Source organism: Neophocaena asiaeorientalis, unplaced genomic scaffold (genome assembly GCF_003031525.2).
Source record: "Neophocaena asiaeorientalis asiaeorientalis breed wild unplaced genomic scaffold, Neophocaena_asiaeorientalis_V1.1 scaffold82, whole genome shotgun sequence".
Lineage (NCBI taxonomy): Eukaryota > Metazoa > Chordata > Mammalia > Artiodactyla > Phocoenidae > Neophocaena > Neophocaena asiaeorientalis.
The window spans coordinates 5639576-5659997 of record NW_020173068.1 but is presented as its reverse complement, the minus strand read 5'-3'; the positions used below and the strand labels follow the sequence as shown (position 1 = coordinate 5659997).

Here is a 20422-nt window from a genome sequence, read left to right as displayed (position 1 = left end):
GATCCAATGGCCACAGATTCTCAACATGTCTTCTCGGCAAGAGTTTCTCAATATAACTTTCTTATGTTTTTCAAATTATTCAAGTAATATATTAATACATTCACATTCGTTTAATTAACTTAAAAATAGGTATTGAGGACCTCTTGTAGGCTAGACACTCTTCTAGATGCTAGGGATGCAGCCATGAATGAAAAGACAAAAATCCTTGCCTTCATGGAATCATAGTCCAGCAAGTGAGATGGGCTATAAGCAAGGAAAAAAAGGAGACATGTTCTATGACTTTAAGTATTTTTTTCTGGGAGGAGGGGAAGCTACTTTAGGCAGGCCAGGGAAGGCTTCTCTGAGGAGGCAGACCTGAAAAATGAGATGGAATCAGATGGACAAAAGGGAACAAAAAGACAGAGCTTATTAGCTTTATTATCTTGGGCAAGTGCAAAGGCTCTGAGGCCAAAATGAAAGGAAGCCAAGGACTGTAAAGGGGCAACTGAGGATAATAAGCCATGTATGGGTACAGGAGGATGAGGTTGGAGAGACAGAAAAGCCGCTGTGAGGGTATGGGTTTTGTTTTTTTTTTTAAGGGTTAAAGTATAATTTATTTCTCTGGCTGTAATACTCTCACAAATTTAAGTATGAGTCAAAATGATGTGTCTTTTAGAATTACATTAGGTTACTTGTGAAAACTTTGTAACCACTAAAGGGCTGACATCCAGATATATTCACATTAAGTATAGAGATGTGGGCTTTGATTAAAGTTTCTTGAGTAGAAAGAGAAAATAATTTATGATCCTTTTTTTGACATTGGTTACTGCTTTTACTTTACATAGTACATGACTGGTCTTGCAGAAATATAACCGTGAAGAGGCCTGGTCTTCATATAGGATACCCGAGCTGTTCTGCATCAAATGTCCTCCAAGAAATTCTCTAATCATTATTCCCCTCCCTTTCAATATGTTGTCTATTATTATGTATTTATTCATCCCTTACTCTGGACTAGACACTGTATCAGAGGGTGTTTATTCTGAGGGTGATGGATTAAAAGATTCCACTAATCCAGACCTTGGAAGCTTTCCATGTACAGACAGTTCTTGACCTGCAATGGTTCAACTTATGATTTTTTAACTTTACAATGGTTTGACAGTGATATGCATTCAGTAGAAAAACTTTGAAGTTTGATCTTTTCCCAGGCTAACTATCTGTAATGATGCTGGGCAGCGGCAGCGAGCCACAGCTCCCAGTCAACCGTGCAGTCACAAGGCTGAACAACCAATACACTTACAACCATTCTGCTCCCAGACAACCATTCTGCTTTTCACTTTCAGTGCAGTATTCAATAGATTACATGAGACATCCAACACGTTATTATAAAATAGGCTTGGTGTTCGATGATTTTGCCCAACTGTAAACTAACATAAGTGTTCTGAGCACGTTTAAGGTAGGCTACGCTTAGCTATGTTATTCATTAGGTTAGGTGTTTCGACTTAATGATATTTTCAGCCATCGATGGGTTTATGCAGGTGTAACCCCATCATAAGTCCAAGGAAGGGCAGGGCTGTATTTTGATACATGCAGGTGATATACACATGTTGATTTTTATCTGCTCTTCAGGCCTTTGCACATGCTGTTCTCTCTTACTAAAATGCTCTTCTCCCACCCCTACCCCTATCATGTGATACTCTTCAGCCATTGGAAGTTCCCCTTTTCTCTACCCCCTCAATAGGGAGTCCTCTAAGCAGAAGTGCTTCATCCATTCTGGTTGGATGGAGGCCACCATCAGAGCTTGGCACAGAGGCAACCTGGGAAATGCTTGTTGACTGACTACTTGACGGATGGAACAGCTGAATGAGCTTTCAGGGACATAGACCCTACCTCCAGCAGGCTCTCCAGTCAGGCTGCCCCCTGCTCCAAACTTTCCACTCACCTCCATCTCTTCCACCACTAAAATCTGTCAGTCCTATGTCACATTCCCTTAGGGCCAGCACCTTGGCACTGAACCGAATCCAATCATAGTTTAGAGACTCCTGCGGTAAGTCTTGTGGCAATTCCAGGGGTGGAGCCAAGCAGGGAAGAGGGAAAGTCTGGGAAACGCCAAGTGTTCCCATTCACAGTGAGTGCACCAGCCACCCCAGAAAAGTTAACTTCTGCATGGTGAGAGGAGAAATCATGAGCAGCTTCAACTAGACTCCTAGCCTTATGGGGAAGAAACTAAGGACACACAAAGCAACGCTGGACCCTGACATCTTGTTAGGTTCATTGGTATAGGTAGGAGGCAGCAAAGTGTGGTGGTTGTTATGGGATGAATTGTGCCCCCCACCATTCATATGTTGATATCTTAATCCCTACTACTCAGACTGTGTTTGGAGATAGGGCCTTTAAAGAGGTAATTAAGGTTAAGTGAGGACACATAGGTGGGCCTTAATCCAATATGACGGGTGTTCTTAAAAGAAGAGGAGATTTGGATATACACAGAGACTGAGGGGTGACCATGTGAGGACACAGTGAGAAGGCAGCCATCTGCAAACCAAGGAGAGACGCCTCAAAAGAAATCAAACCTACAGACACCTTGATCTTGGACTTCTAGCCTCCAGAACTGTGAGAAAATAAATGTCTGTCGTTTAAGCCACCCAGTTCATGGTATTTTGTTATGGAGGCCCTAGCAAATGAACACAGTGGATAAGATCAAAGATTCTGGAGCAAGGGGCTGAATTCCAATCCGGGATCCATCACTCATTAGCAAAATCATCTTAAGCAAGGTACTTTGTTTCTCTGCCTTGGTTCCCATCAGTTAAGTGGGCATAATTATAGTACCTACCGCATACGGTTGCTATGAGAATGAAATGGTTAATAAAGCACTTGGGAAACAACTCCTGACATACAATTAATAATCTGTAGGTGCTCATTAAATAAATAAATTCAATTTCACTGGGCAAAGGTGAAGAAATAGGCCAAACCCTGAGGAACTCAGAGTTATGTACCATTAAAAAGGGTCACCAGGGGACTTCCCTGGCGGTCCAGTGGTTAAGACTCCACGCTTCCAATGCCAGGGGTGCGGGCTCAATCCCTGGTCAGGGAACTAAGATCCCACATGCCGTGAGGTGCAGCCGAAAAAGTATTTTTAAAAAGTGGGGAAGGTGCACCAGGCAATGGTAAGTGTTCCTATATGGTGACTCTTTACCCCGGGCTCCCTGAGGGCAGAAATTTCTTAATATCTGTGAGAAAGGGCTTAGCAAAAGAGCGCACTCAGGAAGTACTTGCTGAACCAAATAGTTTCCAAACACCCTTTCCTAATGCTGGGCCATGTATCAGGGATTGGTAACTAATTCTTCATGGGAGTATCAGGTGATGTTCCTAAGAAGTTCTGTTTGGTTCCTTTTCAAATTTTCCATGTTTTAAAAAAAATAATTTTCTGTTTTCTGTAGCTATTTTCTAACTTTAAATCTTTTTTTTTTTTTTTTTTGCGGTACGCAGGCCTCTCACTGTTGTGGTGTCTCCCGTTGCGGAGCACAGGCTCCGGACGTGCAGGCTCAGCGGCCATGGCTCACGGGCCCAGCCGCTCCGCGGCATGTGGGATCTTCCCGGACCAGGACACGAACCCGTGTTCCCTGCATCGGCAGGCGGACTCTCAACCACTGCGCCACCAGGGAAGCCCTAACTTTAAATCTTGTACGTACAATTTTTAAAAACCTGTGGCTGTGAATTACAGTACCTGAAGTCTGTGTTTATCTGTTTCTTCCATCTGTTGTATCTATTTTTTCTTCATGAAGGAACCCTTCTTGGGTTCCTAGTTATCTCTGACTGTGTGCTGGTTTCACCTTGAAAAATTATTTGTGGTGGTTCCCTGAAGGTAAAGATATTGATAAATGTGCCCTCTTCAGAGAGACTGCATTTCCTTTTGTCAAAGGTTTAGGGGCACTTCCAGTCACTTCCAGTCACTGATAACTAGGGGCAATCCAGTTGTTACTTCAAACTATGTTCCCAGTTTATGGCTTGAGAATTCTTGGGCTACTGGGCTCTACTCCCTAGAGCACAAAAGGACTCATCAGTGGTCAAAACTCCCTAAGAAAGGGCTTTAAAATATTCCCCTTTCCTTTTCCTTCACCTGTTCTGCTCAGTATCAAGGCAACCTTTTCTGAACTCCCTTGGGGCTCGTGGTGTGGAGCGTGCAGCTTCATATCACATTAAACTCAAGGGTGAGACCCTTGGGCTCTCAGCCTAATGTGAGGAGATTCTTCTATTAGACTCCCCACCTTGGACAGGCCCTGGACTTTCACTTCTCTCCCTCTTGCCCTATGTGGTTGATGAACTGAAACCCACAGGTTCAATATTAGCAAAAGCCCTCATGTCATAAGTAGCTTTGGTGCTCCAATATTCCAATCTTCTTGTTAAATATCTGGTTACCAGCTTTCACCTAATAATTGGCCTGAGCATTCTCCAGGCTTTTAAGCATTTCAGTGTTTTTCAGAGGATATTCTTATATTTTACCTAATGTTGCTAGTTTCAGAGGGAAGATTAACTGAATAAATTAGTCCACCATTACCCCCCCCAAAAAGAAAATCCAGTTGTAATGATAAAATAGGCCCAGCATAATTCCTCCTCACTGACCTCTGACCACATCCTCTGACACTGACCCAGGCAATAATGTCACAGATAAATACCAGATGGCCCGTGTACCAGGGGACACCCTCACAAATCACAGCCACCACTCAGTGTGTAACTGTTATCCAGTAACAACTCCACACAGTGACATCATACATAAATGTCACCCCTCAGTGTTCTGGGAGATAACCCAGAACTATATTGCTCAACAAGCCTATGTTGGGCACCTGCCATGTGCTAAGTACTGGAGTTACAGCAGAAAATAAGACAAGGTTTCTGCCCTCATGGAATTTACCATCTGGTAGGGGCAGTGGACAATGAACATGTAGCAAATAAATAATTTCAAAGAGTGTAAAGTTCTATGAAGAAAATAAAAGAGGGTAATGAGTCAGAGTGGGCAGTACTACTTTAGATGGGATATCTGGGAAGACCTCTCTGAGGAGGTGGCATTTCAGCTGAAACCTGAAGGTTGAGAAGGAGCCAGCTATCGGAAGAACTTGGGGTGACGCGTACTAGGCAGGGAACTAGAAGTGCAAAGGCGCTGAGGCAGGAGCGTCACGCTCGAGGAACAGCAAGGAGGCTAGTTTTGCTGGAGAGGAGTGACCTAGGAGGCAAGTGACGGGAGGAGGGGAGAGTGGGGGAGTGAGGTAAGAGAGGGAAGCAGGAGCCAGATCATACAGAGTCTTCTCTTGGCGGGCCGTGGGAAGGAGTTTGATTTTTAAGAATAAATGGAGGGCTTCCCTGGTGGCGCAGTGGTTGGGAGTCCGCCTGCCGATGCAGGGGACGCGGGTTCGTGTCCCCGTCCGGGAAGATCCCACATGCCGCAGAGCGGCTGGGCCCGTGAGCTATGGCCGCTAAGCCTGCGCGTCCGGAGCCTGTGCTCCGCGACGGGAGAGGCCACATAAAAAAAAAAAAAAAAAAAAAAGAATAAATGGAAACCCAAAGGGTGCCAAGTCATTTATGGTCTGAGAAGATCGCTATGATCAATGTTAACCAATCAGAACTGTCATGTGTAAAGATAAGGCCTGGCTCCCTGCAGTGCCACCATCCCAGCTCCAGGGAGGGCGGCTCCTCTTTCACGAAACGTCCTTCCAAGCTCACAGGTGACACACCTCTCTCCAAGCCCGAGAGAAACGTACTTTCTGATTGGACAAATCCAGGAGCATGTTTCTAACCTTCTTTAGGTCGAATCGGGCGGAGCCAGCTGTGACCGATTACAAGCTCTCCCTCTCTTCCAATCAGACCGCTATTCGGGAGTGTGCTTGCGTCCCATTCCCCTGGTGAGATGAGTGAGTCCTGTGATTGGCTCTCCTTGTATGAGTGACAGCAGACGCATCTTATGGGCGCAAAGACGCGGCTGCGCTGCCCGGCACTGTCCGGCGCTTGAGGGTTGTGCAGGAGGAACCCGGAGCTGTCAGGGCGGGCGTCCTGCTCGGTGCCCGCCACCCCGCGCGCCGCCCGCGCTATGGCCGCACCGCCGCAGCTGCGGGCTCTGCTCCTTGCGATCAACGCACTGTTGCGCAAGCGCCGCTACCACGCAGCGTTGTCCATGCTTAAGGGCTTCCGGAACGGGGCTGTGTAAGTCGGGCAGTGGGGCGGGGCAGGGGCTGAGGGATCGATCTGATGGGGTCGGAGAAGCGGGTTCCAGGGCCGGCGCCGCCGCGCTGTGCGCCCCTGAGCAGTCTTAGTGTGTCCCTAGGTCTCTCGGTGTCCAGTATCGGCGCAGTGGGCGCTGGATTTTGGGTTCCGAGCGCCTTCTGAGCCGGGGCTCCCACTACGCTGTTTCTGGGTCTTCCGTGCTTTGCAACCTGGACCTCTTGCCTTGACTGCCTCCCATGCAGCCCCTGTCTCCCTTCATTTGGGCCCAGTTTCCCCTCTCCCGCCGCTATGTGCCCTTGGGTCTAATGGGAAGCTGGACTCTGGCCTCTAGCCAGCCGGCGGCCCTGCCTCTCTGTGCTCCCTCCATTAAGCTGCGCGTGGGCTTTCATCCCGCTTCTCAGTTCTCTTTTGTAAGTCCTTTCTGGCACAGGGGACTCCTGATAAGCCTCAGTCGTGATGTAAATGAAGCTGCAAATATTTGCTGAGCAAATTGAAGACCTGCAGAAGAGGTCTTGGGGTCATTTCTCCTGGCTGGTGCCAGGACGGGAGCTCAGCTTCCTTTAAACTTCATGCATAACAGCTTTCATTTATTGAGAGCCTACTGTGCCAGAACTGGGGACGCATCAGAGAACAAACGGAAGATCTGCGTGCTCTTGAAGCTGGCATTTTAGTGGCAGCATGGCATGGTTGTGTGGATGTGACCACCTTGGTTTGAATCCTGGTGCCCCTTACCTGCGTGATCTTGAGCAAGTCTTTTAGCCTCTCTAAGCCTCAATTTCTATAAAATGGGGCTGATAATAGTACTTATACTGTCGGAGGCTTGAGTCAGTATGTGTGAAATGCTTAGCACAGTGCCTGGTATGTATATAACTGTTGGCTGCTGTAATTATTGTTCTATTCACATGGATGTCTGACTGGCTCACTCCTTCACCTTGTTCAGGCCTCTGATTGTCACCTCCTCAATGAAGCCATCCCTGAACTTCCCACCTCCTTCCCTACTGAATTTTTCTCCATAATACTTACCACCATCTGACACTAAGTAGTTCACTTATGTATCCTGTTTTTCTACTGTCTTTCTCACTGGAAAGTGAGCTTCATGGTGATGTCAAAAATCTTGGCTCTCTGTGCACCAATGCCAAACAGAAACAGAGACAGAGATTTGGAGGAAAAGAAGAAGCTTTATTCTTTGCCAGGCAAATGGGAAACACAGCCGGCTAGCACCTCAAGAACTGTGCTCCCCGTCTCTGGGGAATAGGGCAAGGTTATATAGCCGGGACTGGTGGTCTGGTAGGTGATAAGGCTCAAAGTAATTAAGGTCTTGCATTTATCTTCTTCTTGCATTATTTCCAAACAGTCACAGCTGGCCTCAGGCAGCCTGGTAATTGGGTCTGTTTGGTAATTGGGTCTGTTGGCCTCTGGGTTGTTGGCCTGCAACCTTCTTTCTGAAATGCCGACATTACAAGGGTTGATTTGCTACAAGGGAGTGCAGGGAGTATAAATACCAGGTGGATAATGTAATTCACACGGGATCAGAGAGTGTTAGGGGCAGGTGTAATTCACACAGAGTAAGGGAGTGATAGGTACAGGATGTGATTCACATAGTGTCAGAGAATGTGAGAGGTTAGCTTTGTGAAGGACAAATCTAGTTACAGACATTACAGATTAGTAGCAGTTAAAATAAAACTAGGATTGATTAACTCTTTCAGGCCTGTTTATGCTGTTTCCCCAGGCTGTTCATTGTTACTTTATTTTCCTTGTCTATCAGAAAAGAAAAGTCTAATTTCTATTTTTGCTGCAACAATGGGGACAGAAAGTTTAATCTATCTTTTTGTTCCTTGCTATATTCCTAGTACCTGGTACATAGTAGGCTCTCAAATATTTACTGAATGAATGAATGTGCAAGGTAGGAATTGCCATTGTCCCCATTTTCTGGATGAGAAGACTGTGGCTCAGAGAGGAAGATTCATTGCTTATGGTCAAGTCACTTAGTCAGGGTCGGAGCCAGGATTCAAACCCAAGGATACCTGATCTCAATGCCAGGCTCTTGGCTTCCATGGGCGCCCAGAGTCAGGAAGAAGGTGGTTCCCCCTGGGTCTGGCCAGATCATATCAGTCATGCTTTGGTGAGACCAGGGTGGGGTGGGCCCTGAGATGACATCAGTGGGCCCAGGCCCATCTGTAAGGACCTGGAGTCAAAGTGGGGAGACTGATGATTAAATTACCACGGCAATACCAGATGATCAGGAATGCTTTACAGAGGAGGTGATGGTGCCATTTTGAAGGCTGAGCTGGAATTTGCTGGGGGTGGTAAGGGCATCTCAGGCAGAGGGAATGGTTTGAACAAAGGCCTGGAGGTGGAAAAGCATGTGCTGTTTGTCTTGGATGACTGAGAACTGAGACGTATGAACTGTGTGAAATGTAACTCATTTTGATGCTCCACTTCTAAATATATCAATGTGCATCTCTGAAAATAAGAGCATTTTCCTATATGGCTAGATTATCATGATTACATCTAATAAAGTAATCCTCTAACGTTGACTGCTGTCCAGTTGATAGACAGATTGTTCCAGTTGTCCCCCAGATGTCCTCTATAGCAAGTTTGTCTAGACCAGGATCTTCCAGGATATCACACTGTACCTGCATATCCTTTAAATCCTTTTTAATCTGGGGCATCCCATTTTTCAAGATGCAGAGTGATCCTGTGACTGGTACTAAGTGGCTCCCACCTGAGTTTGAGGAGTTTGGGTAGGGGGCCAAGCAGATGTAGGGAGTTGGGGGCATTGTTCTGCTTGTGTCTGTGGTATAAGGAAGGACCCTTCTAGCCCTGGCCAGCTGGAGGAGGCCGAGGGTCTCTTTATTCAGGGGAAAGAGACATGACTTTGGAGGAGGTGGGGCAGAGAGCTTGCTGGGGCCAGGATGAGGGCCCTGCCCACAGCTAGGCATTGTGAAAATAAGCCATTCAGTGTGGCCACCACTACAGTAACACTGCTGTCACTTGATCACATTTTTTATTTGACTTATTTTTTGAAAATTAGGTAGCATATTCACAAAAGGCATAAAAAGTTAGAACTTTTTAGAAGTTTACACACCTTGCTCTAACCAAGCATAGAGCACATATAGTGCCACCTCGTTCTTGTACAGCTGTGTGGCATTCATTCCACTGACGGCTGGGTCCATTATTTGTTTACCCAGTAGCCTCCTGTGGTTGGACACATGTTTGCTCCCAGTCTTCTGCTGTTTCAAGCAAGCCTCACAGATACTCATATGAAAACAATATGGGACTCATGACAGTTGTCTCAAGGAGGCTGCCAAAGATTTTTAGACCTTGTAGCCTGGTAAGATTGGGGCCAGACAGCAGGAGAACTTGGTGGGGTGAGGGGAAGTCCAATAAAGAAGAAAAAGAAAGGGAGAGACACTAATATTGGTTGAGTTAGGAACTTTTACATGTGCTATGTCCTTAACTGCCAGAAGCAACTCTGAAATGGAGAATACTTTTAACTGATGGGAGAAGGGAGGCTCAGAGATATTAAATGATTTATCCAAGTGTATACAGCACAACAGGGCAGGGCTTTGGCACCAAATATTATTTCCTTTGCACTACCCACTTTGGTTTGTTTTTTTTTTTTTTTGTCCCCCCCTGTGGCTTGAAAACAATATGGGACTCATGACAGTTGTCTCAAGGAGGCTGCCAAAGATTTTTAGACCTTGTAGCCTGGTAAGATTGGGGCCAGACAGCAGGAGAACTTGGTGGGGTGAGGGGAAGTCCAATAAAGAAGAAAAAGAAAGGGAGAGACACTAATATTGGTTGAGTTAGGAACTTTTACATGTGCTATGTCCTTAACTGCCAGAAGCAACTCTGAAATGGAGAATACTTTTAACTGATGGGAGAAGGGAGGCTCAGAGATATTAAATGATTTATCCAAGTGTATACAGCACAACAGGGCAGGGCTTTGGCACCAAATATTATTTCCTTTGCACTACCCACTTTGGTTTGTTTTTTTTTTTTTTTGGCCACACCGTGTGGCATGCGGGATCTTAGTTCCCCCACCAGGGATCGAACCCACACTGCCTGCATTGGAAGTGCGGAGTCTTAACCACTGGACTGCCAGGGAAGTCCCTGTACTATCCACTTTGAACCCAGATCTAACTTGAAAGCCAGCATTATTTTTTCCCTCTCGAAATGATGTCAGGATTAGGGATGGGGAGGGGGCACAGGGAGTCAGAAAGAAACTGTGATTCAGTGGTGCTGTAGTAACTGTTTTCTTTTGTTTCTACAGCTATGGAGCCAAAGTCCGGGCCCCTCACGCACTGGTCATGACCTTTCTCTTCCGGAGTGGCAGGTACCCATCACTTCTGCACACCCTTCAAACTGGGAGAGAATGTGGTCACCCCTCAGTGCCAGGACTGTTGCAGCAGCTTCCTAGCTGGGTCTAACCTGTCTGCACCACCACCTCCTAAAGCACAAGTCTGATTCTATTATCCCATCTCGAAAATTCCCCTGGCTCCTCGCTGTCCTCCAGAGAAGCCCAGCTTCCAGGTGTGGCCTTCAAGGACCTCTGCAGCCTGACCTCAGGGACATCCCCCCTACTCCCCCACGTCCACCCTGGGGTGCCCTTGGCACCAAGACTCACTGCCATTCATTCATGTGCCGCATGTGGTTCTACCTCCTTACGTTTCTCATGCAGTACCCCCCGCCAGGAATGCCCTTTCCTCTTCCACCCCACCTTTATTTCCTTCCTAGTAACCCATACCAGTTCTCTGAAGATGACTTTTTCAGGAAAACTGTTCATGACCTACTTTCAGGCTTCCTGGCCTTCCTCTGATCTCCTATAACTTCCCTCAAGAAACTTCTCAGAAATCACTTTGTGGTCTAGTTTTTAATGTATGTAGCCTCATCTGGAGCTTATAAGAATCACACATGGGGGACTTCCCTAGTGGCTCAGTGGTTAAGAATCCGCCTTCCAATGTAGAGGATGCAGGTTCAGTCTCTGGTCAGAGAACTAGATCCCACGTGCATGCCGCAACTAAGAGTTTGCATGCCACAACTAAGGAGGCTGCAGGCTGCAACTAAGGAGCACACTGCCACAACTAAGGAGCCAGTGAGCCGCAACTAAGGAGCCCGCCTGCCACAGCTAAGACCTGGCACAACCAGAAAAAAAAAAAAAAGAATCACACGTGGACACCCTACTACTCAAATCCAGCTTGCAAGATTTTTTCTACTTTTTTTTTTTTTTGGCCGTGCTGCACAGCATGCAGGATTTTAGTTCCCCCACCAGGGATCAAACCTGCGTCCCCTGCAGTGGAAGCATGGAGTCTTAACCACTGGACCACCAGGTACATGGGGGACTTCCCTAGTGGCTCAGTGGTTAAGAATCCGCCTTCCAATGTAGAGGATGCAGGTTCAGTCTCTGGTCAGATCAGCATGCAGGATTTTAGTTCCCCCACCAGGGATCAAACCTGCGTCCCCTGCAGTGGAAGCATGGAGTCTTAACCACTGGACCACCAGGGAAGTCCCTGTAAGGGACTTTCTTTATGTATTTTTCCTATTTATTTATTTATTTATATTTATTTATAATTTTTGGCTGTGTTGGGTCTTCGTTGCTGCACACAGGCTTTCTCTAGTTGCGGCGAGTGGGAGCTACTCTTCGTTGCAACGTGCGCGCTTCTCATCCAGTGGCTTTTCTTGTTGCAGGGTACAGGCTCTAGAGCGGGCAGGCTTCAGTAGATGCAGCACATGGGCTCAGTAGCTGTGGCTCGTGGGCTCTAGAGCACAGGCTTAGTAGTTGTGGCACAGAGGCTTAGTTACTCCACAGCATGTGGGATCTTCCCCGACCAGGGCTCGAACCTGTGTCCCCTGCATTGACAGGCGGATTCTTAACCACTGCGTCACCAGGGAAGCCCTGTATTTTTCCTTTTTTTTTTTGCGGTACACGGGCCTCTCACCGTTGTGGCCTCTCCCACCGCAGAGCACAGGCTCCGGACGCGCAGGCTCAGCAGCCATGGCTCACGGGCCCAGCTGCTCTGCGGCATGTGGGATCTTCCCGGACCGGGGCACGAACCCGTGTCCTCTGCATTGGCAGGCGGACTCTCAACCACTGCACCACCAGGGAAGCCCTGTATTTTTCCTTTTTTAAATTTATTTTTGTTTTAGTTTTTGCCCTCTGAATCATTTTTTTCGAATCATTTTTTTAATTGAACTCATTCATTCAGTAAATATTTATTGACCATGTGCCAGACACTCAAAGATTATTATTCTTTTAATAAATTTATTTATTTTTATTTATTTATTTTTGGCCCCACTGCGTGTGGGCTTTCTCTAGCTACGGCAAGCAGGGGCTACTCTTTGTTGCGGTGCACAGGCTTCTCATTGCGGTGGCTTCTCTTGTGGTGGAGCGCGGGCTCTAGGGCACCCAGGCTTCAGTAGTTTTGGCATGCTGGCTCAGTAGTTGTGGCTCGCGGTCTCTAGAGCGCAGATTTGGTAGTTGTGGCACACGGGCTTAGTTGCTCCGCAGCATGTGGGATCTTCCTGGACCAGGGCTGGAACCCATGTCCCCTCCATTGGCAGGCAGATTCTCAACCACTGTGCCACCACGGAAACCCCCAGACACTGTTTTTAGGTGCTGGGGATACAGCAGTGAAAGAAAAACAGAGAATGATCGCTTCCCTTGTAAAACTTGCATTCTAGCAAGGAGTAGCAGAAAATAAACATAATAAGGAAAGTATATGGTATGTTAGAAGATTGTATGGGCTGTGGGAAAGAAATATTAGAGCAGGGAAAGAGGGAAAGGGGATCCAGAGAGCTGGAGGAGGGGCAGGCTGCAGAACTAAATAGGGAAGGCCTCAGTGAGTAAATGACATTCGAGTAAAGACTTGAAGGAGATGGAAGAGTTGGCCAAGTGGGTATCAAGGGAAAGAGTGTTTCAGGCCAAGGGAACAGCCAGTGCAAGGGTCCTGAGGTGGGATCATGCCTGGTGAGTTTGAGGAGGCTGCAGCAGAGGGATTGCAGGGGAGAAAACAAAGAAAGGAAGGTCACAGGGGTAACCTAGGCCCATCCTGTCCAGCTTTAGGTCATAGAGAGGAGTTTGGCTTTTCCTTTAAGTGAGACAGGAAATTGTTGCAAGAATTTGTATAGGGAAATGCCACTCTTTGACTTATCTTTTAATAGTGAGAGAGTGAAGAGTTTGCTGCTAGGGGTCAAGGGCAGAAGTAGGTGTAAAGTAGGAGGCTGTGGCAATAATCCAGTTGAGTAACTGTGGTGGCCCAGACCTTGATGGTGGCAGTGGAGGTGAGGGGTGTTCAGATTCTAGAAACATTTTGAAGGGAGGATTAGTGCCAACGCTTGACAAGTGGGAAATCCAGCTTGCCTTAGAACTGTCAGTGCTGGGCCCATGTTCCTATGGGGTGAGAACCACCTGACTCCTGGCTCTCCCCACTCACCTGGCAGACTTCCACAGGTCCCAGAAGACACACTTCAAGGTCCTTCTCCAGCCGTGAGGGTCCTTGCGTTTGCCGGCCCTGAACTGATCTCCCAGAATACACTCTGCTCCTCTCCCTGGTTCTCCTCCCTGCCCCCTAGTGATTTTTTAAAGATAAATCAAATCATCTGTCCTACTTAAATGTTGGCTTCTCTCAGGATAAAGACAAAACTTAGCATGGCCCCGCCCCTCCCCCACAGCCTTTGCCCCACACATTTTCTGCTCAGGCCTTAATGGTTTCTCTCTGTTCCTTTACTCCCCGTTCTCTGTCCCTCCTCAGGACCTTTGCATGTGCTGATCCACCGCCTGGGATGCAACTCCTCTCCCTTCCTGACCTCACTGACTCCTCATTCTTCACACCCCAGGATCATGTCTTGTCAAGGTCAAAGTTTGACCTTTGTGTTGTGATTATTCATTTCATAATTCCCTCTCCCATTAGATCATAAACCTCATGAGGGCAGCAAGCAGATCTCTTTTTTCTCAGACTTGTATCCCCAGATCCAGCACATGGTACATACTCACTCGCTCATTCATTTCTTCACATCTTCACTCCAAAAAAATATATTTACTGAGCACCTACTATGTGCCAGGCCTTGTACTGGGGGCTGAGGATGAACAAGCCAGATGTAGACACCACTCTCTGGTAGCTTCCACTGGGATGGGGTGGGAGTGGGGGGAGATAATAAGCAAGTATATAAATGTCAGGTGGTGATAAGAGCTATGAAAGAAAAGTTGGGTAAGGGAACAAAATACGATGGGCATTCTTTTATGTAGAGTGGTCAGGGAAGACCTTTCGGAGGAGGTGGCGTGGAGTCAAGGCTGGAATCCAGTGAGGGAGCAGCCCCAAGGACATGGAGCGTAGAGGCCCAGGGTTGAATGAGCATCGGCCCGTGAGCTCCTTGCCTGGGTCAGTTTTGCATGCCAGGTGGGTGAATGCCCTGGGGGCGGCTGGGCTTGCACTCACGGTGGCTCCCTGTGTTTGTGCAGCCTCCGGGAGAAGCTGTGGGCTATCCTGCAGGCCACATACACTCACTCCTGGAACCTGGCCAGCTTTGTGTTCACTTACAAGGGACTCTGCGCCCTGCAGTCCCACCTCCAGGGCGAGACCTACCAGGTGCACTCATTCGTGGCTGCCTTCCTTGGGGGCATCCTGGTGTTTGGAAACAACAATAACATCAACAGCCAGGTAAAGACCCTCTCCTGGATGTGGGTTGGGGAGAAGGGTGGAGGTGAAGCGTGGGACGGGATTCAGGTATAGAGTTGGGGATGGGAGTCAAAGAAGACAAGCTCTTGGTTCCCTTCCATGTACGAGGGTCTGTGGTTCACCAGTCCCTGTGTGACCTTGGGAAGGTCACTTCCCCCTCAGTTTCCCACTCTGTTAACCAGGTGCCTTGTTGGAATTCCATGATTCCCAAAATCAATGTGTGTGCAGCTCTCTGGGGCAAAGATTTAAAAAAACAAAACAAAACAAAAACACAAAACACCACTCTGCAGTGACATGAGAAAAAAACATGACCCTGGAGTAAGGTTTTCATAAAACAAAACTTACTACATTCAAAGAATTGCTTCTTATTCTGTAACTTGACCTTTTTTCTGGGTTAAAGTTCTGTTTTTTAATGAGGTGATGAAACTAAATGCTAATCATTGCTGCTGCTCCTGTTTTAGCATCCTTCTTGGGCAATATGAAAGTTGGCAGTCTTTCCAATTTGCCTTCCTCAAATTTCTTAAATATCCTTTTTTTTTTTTTTTTTTTTTTTTTTTGTACACACTTTTAATACATCATTAAATAACAAAGAGTCTTGCTATTTTTTTATATTTTCTTTTTTTTTTTTTTTTTTTTTTTTTTTGCGGTACGCGGACCTCTCACTGTTGGGGACTCTCCCGTTGTGGAGCACAGGCTCAGCGGCCATGGCTCACAGGCCCAGCCACTCCGCAGCATGTGGGATCTTCCCAGACCGGTGCATGAACCCGTGTCCCCTGCATCAGCAGGCGGACTCTCAACTACTGCGCCACCAGGGAAGCCCTTAAATTATAAAAATAATATTTTATTTTCACATTTTAAATAATGCAAACTAAGCACCCCCTATGTGCCTGGCACACTTCTGGGTGATTAGGATACATCATGATAAAATTAGAAAATAAACTGGAAAGAAAGTTCCTGTCCCCCACCAACTGTCCAGCCACTGTCCAGAGGTAGTCACTTTTTTAAAATTAATTTTTATTGGAGTATAGTTGATTTACAATGTTGTATTAGTTTCTGCTGCACAGCAAAGTGAGTCAGTTATAGATATACATATAGACAGTCACTTTAACTGTGTATTGTATAGCCTTTCAGAACTTGTCTGTGCTTGTGTCAGTGTACATAGTAGGAGTTTTCCACCAATGAGATCATACTACGTTTTTTTTCATGTAACAGTGTATCTTGGAGGCCTCTCTTGTCAGTCCCTTATCCTTTATAACATCAGTAGAGCCCTCTGCTGATGGGATGGACCAGCCTTGATTTCACAGTCTCCTCTGGATGGACATTTAGGGGCTCTTTAGCCTTTGGCCATCACACACACAAAGTGCAGTCTACATCTTTGTTCAGACATCTTCCTGTACTTATGTTAGTCTGTCCGTAAGTTCCTAGACATGGAATTGTGGAATCTAAAGATATGAGCATTTTGTATTTTGGGAAAGTTTCCCCAATTTTGTTTTTTTGATAGAAATTTCACTTGTCTGTGAACTTCCAAAATCTAGGAATCCTGGACACACCCATCTCCTTCCGTCTCCCCTCCTTTCCCTGACCCCTGGCAACAGCTTCTCTGACCTCCATTTCAAAAATGTTGTCATTTCAAAACTGTTATATGATAGACATTTCTCCAAAGAAGACATACAGATGGTCAACAGGCACATGAAAAGCTGCTCAAGCTCACTAATTATTAGAGAAATGCAAATCAAAACTGTAGTGAGGGGCTTCCCTGGTGGCGCAGTGGTTGGGAGTCTGCCTGCTAATGCAGGGGACACGGGTTCGAGCCCTGGTCTGGGAAGATCCCACGTGCCGTGGAGCAACTAGGCCCGTGAGCCACAACTACTGAGCCTGCACGTCTGGAGCCTGTGCTCCACAACAAGAGAGGCCGCGATAGTGAGAGGCCCACGCAGCGCGATGAAGAGTGGCCCCCGCTTGCCACAACTAGAGAAAGCCCTCGCACAGAAATGAAGACCCAATACAGCCATAAATAAATAAATTAATTAAAAAAAAAAAAAACTGTAGTGAGGTATCACTTCACACCAGTCAGAATGGCCATCATCAAAAAGGCTACAAATAACAGATGCTGGAGAGGGTGTGGAGAAAAGGGAACCTTCCTACACTGTTGGTGGGAATGTAAATTGGTGCAGCCACTATGGAGGTCAGTATGGAGTTTCCTTAAAAAACTAAAAATAGAGTTACCATATGATCCAGCAATCCCACTCCCGGGTATATATCTGGAAAAGACGAAAACTCTAATTAGAAAAGATACATTCACCCCAGTGTTCATAGCAGCACTATTTGTAAGACATGGAAGCAACCTAAATGTCTGTCAACAGATGAATGGATAAAGAAGACGTGGTGTATATATATACAATGGAATATTACTCAGCTATAAAAAAGAATGAAATAATGCCATTTGCAGCAAAATGGATGGACCCAGAGGGTACCATACTAAGTGAAATAAGTCAGACAGAGAAAGGCAAATACCATATGACGTCGCTTATATGTGGAATCTAAAAAAATGATACAAATGAACTTATTTACAAAAGAGAAACAGACTCAGAGACATAGAAAACAAACTTATGGTTGCCAAAGGGGAAGGGGTGGGGGAGGCATAAATTAGGAGTTTGGATTAACAGATACACATTACTGTGTATAAAATAGATAAACAACAAGGACCTACTGTATAGCACAGGGAACTATATTCAATATCTTGTAATGACCTTTAATGGAAAAGGATCTGAAAAAGAATATATATACATATATATGTATATGTGTGTGTGTGTAGCCAAATCACTTTGCTGTACACCTGAAACAAACACAACATTGTAAATCAACCATACTTCAATTTACAAAGATGTTATATAAATGGAGTCATTGTAGTATGTAACCTTTGAGGATTGGCTTTTTTCACTCAGCATCATTTCCTGGCAATTCATCCAAGTTATTGTACGTATTAGCTGTTCATTCCTTTTCATTGCTGAGTGGTTATGTTATCCATGTTATGGGTATACCTGTTGAAGGACATCTGGGTTGTTTCCAGTCTTTGGCTATTAAGCATGCAGCTACTCAGAACATTCTTGTACGTGTTTTTGGTGAACGTAAGTTTTCACTTCTGGGGTAAATACCCAGGAGTGCAGTTGCTGGGTCATATGGTCCATACATACTTAGTTTCATAAGAAACTGCTGAAGCATTTCCAGAGTGATTGTACTGTTTTACATTCCTATCAGGAATATATGCGTGGTCCAGTTTCTTCACATCCTAGCTGGCATGTGGTTTATTACATTTTAAATTTTAGACATTTTGATAGGTGTATAGTGCTATCTCACTGTGGTTTTAATTTGCATATCCCTGATGCCTAGTGAAATTGAACCTTTTTACATGTGCCTGTTTTCCTTCTGTGTAACCTCTTCAGTGAAATAACTGTTTGTGTCTTTTGCCCATTTTCTAACTGGATTGTTTCTTTTTTCACTGTTGAGTTTTGAGAGTTTCTAAAAATATATTCCAGGTACTAGTTTTTGTCAGATACGTGTTTGTAAATATTTTCTCCCAGTCTAGCTTTTCTTTTCTACCTCTTCACATGGGCTTTCACAGTGGAAAAGTTCTGAGTTTTGATGAAATCCAGTTTATTAATTTTTTTCTTTTATGGATTGCTTTTTTTGTTGTTGAGTCACCTTTTAGTTTCGATCCATGTAAATATATTCATTTTTCAGATTTTTTAATGAAAGAGAATAATAAAGCCATAAACAGTCACATTTAAATGCCCGCTACGTAACCGTTTCAAGTCACCCCGGCGCGCAGGCGGTGCCCCAGGGTGGCAGAAGGTTCCCGGTGGCTGGGCCCACCTGTAACCCCCACCTCCCTGTCATTCGCTCCCTCAGATCAACATGTACCTGATGTCACGCCTCCTGTTTGCCCTGTGCCGCCTGGGCGTGGGGAAGGGCTACATCCCTGAGCCCAGGTGGGACCCGTTCCCGTTGTTCACCGGGCTAATGTGGGGGCTGGTGCTGTGGCTCTTCGAGTACCACCGGCCCACTCTGCAGCCCTCTCTGCAGTCCTCCATGACCTACCTGTACGAGGACAGCAACGTGTGGCACGATCTCTCGGACTTCCTCATCTACAGCAAGAGGCGCCCCTCCGAGTAACTTGGCCCCAAGGTGCTCGTGGAGGCTCCCGCACCCAAGTCACCATCAGCGGGCTCAGCTCGAGGTTGGCTCCATCAGCGAATCATCCCAGGGGATCTGGCCTTTTCAAGACCCGGGGTCTCAGACTCTAACTTTTATTAGCCCGGGGTTCCGTTTGCCTAAGCGAAAGCACTGATTTTCAGACCCCATTAGGTACTCTTGAATGGTGGAACGAGCCGCCAGATCAGGCTGAGGAGCCTTGGGCGCGGTGACAGCTGTGCTGCTAACTCTGTGAGACCAGGGAAGGTCACACCCCACCCTGGGCCTCAGGGGTCATCGCACTCAGAGGAGGGCACTGAAGTCTCTTTCTGGTGGGTATGTTTTCCGACCGTTCTTCTGGAACAGAGGGCTCCTGGCTGGTGGGCAGTGGGTTGCAGATGCGTTTTTAGAGAATATGCAGTTCCTCCTCTTAGGTGTTCTACTGGAGAAGCTCTAGCGTTTCCGCTGTCCAATAGAAACACGATGTGAGTCATACACGTGATTGAAATTTTTTTAGTAGCCACATTCCAGTGGTTAGGACTCCGAGCTTTCACTGCTGAGGGCACGGGTTCAATCCCTGGTTGGGGAACTAAGATCCCACAAGTCGTGGGGTGTGGCCAAAAAAAAAGTGGGGGGGCAAGAAGCAGGTGAGATTAACCTTAATCATATCTTTTAACCCAGTATTTCTAAAATATTATCATTTTAACATAGAATAAATGTAAAAGTTATGAGATATTTTACATTCTTTTTTCTTGTAGTAAGTCATCAAAATCAGGTGTGTGTTTTACACTTACAGCATTTCTCAATTTCAACCAGCCGCATTTCAGGTGCTTATTCGTAGCCACACGTGGCTAGTGGCTACTGTTTTGGATAGCACAGATACAGTATGCTCTACCCTCGCAGAAAATTCTAGTGGACAGTGCAGATATAGAGCTAGAAGACATGGGTTTGAGTCCCCACTCCACCACTGTGTAACCTTGGGGAAGGTTCTTAACTTCTCAGAGGCTCAGTTTCTAGTAAAGTGAGGATAATCATAGTAATACCTGGTGTCCACATTGGACTTGTGTGACTACAGCGGCTGCTTCTACTAATTACATCCATGTAGTGAGCTCCTACTTCCTCTTGGGTGCTTTGCACTAATTATTTTTAACCCATTCAAAGACCTTGCAGGTATGTATTTGGATCTCCATTTCACAGATGTGGAAACTGAGGATCAGAGAAGAGAAGTAACTTGCCCAAGGTAATACAACTAATAGTATGACAGCCAAACCAGGGTTTGAACCCAGATCTATGCGATTTCAAAGCTCATGTTTTTTTCAGTGCCTTACTTTAAATTTAGAAACCTAAACTATGCTATGCAA

At 46.1% G+C, this 20422-nt stretch overlaps 1 protein-coding gene across 1 annotated transcript; it reads left to right on the top strand.

Annotated features, from left to right (window-relative positions):
- Window positions 1–5973: 5973 nt before the first annotated feature.
- On the top strand, window positions 5974–19801 carry PXMP4 (peroxisomal membrane protein 4). The gene is made up of 4 exons (XM_024742968.1): window positions 5974–6171; window positions 10469–10531; window positions 14654–14852; window positions 18780–19801. Exons 1-4 carry the CDS (start codon window positions 6059–6061, stop codon window positions 19041–19043), a joined length of 639 nt encoding a protein of 212 aa, XP_024598736.1. The 5' UTR covers window positions 5974–6058; the 3' UTR covers window positions 19044–19801.
- Window positions 19802–20422: the final 621 nt, after the last annotated feature.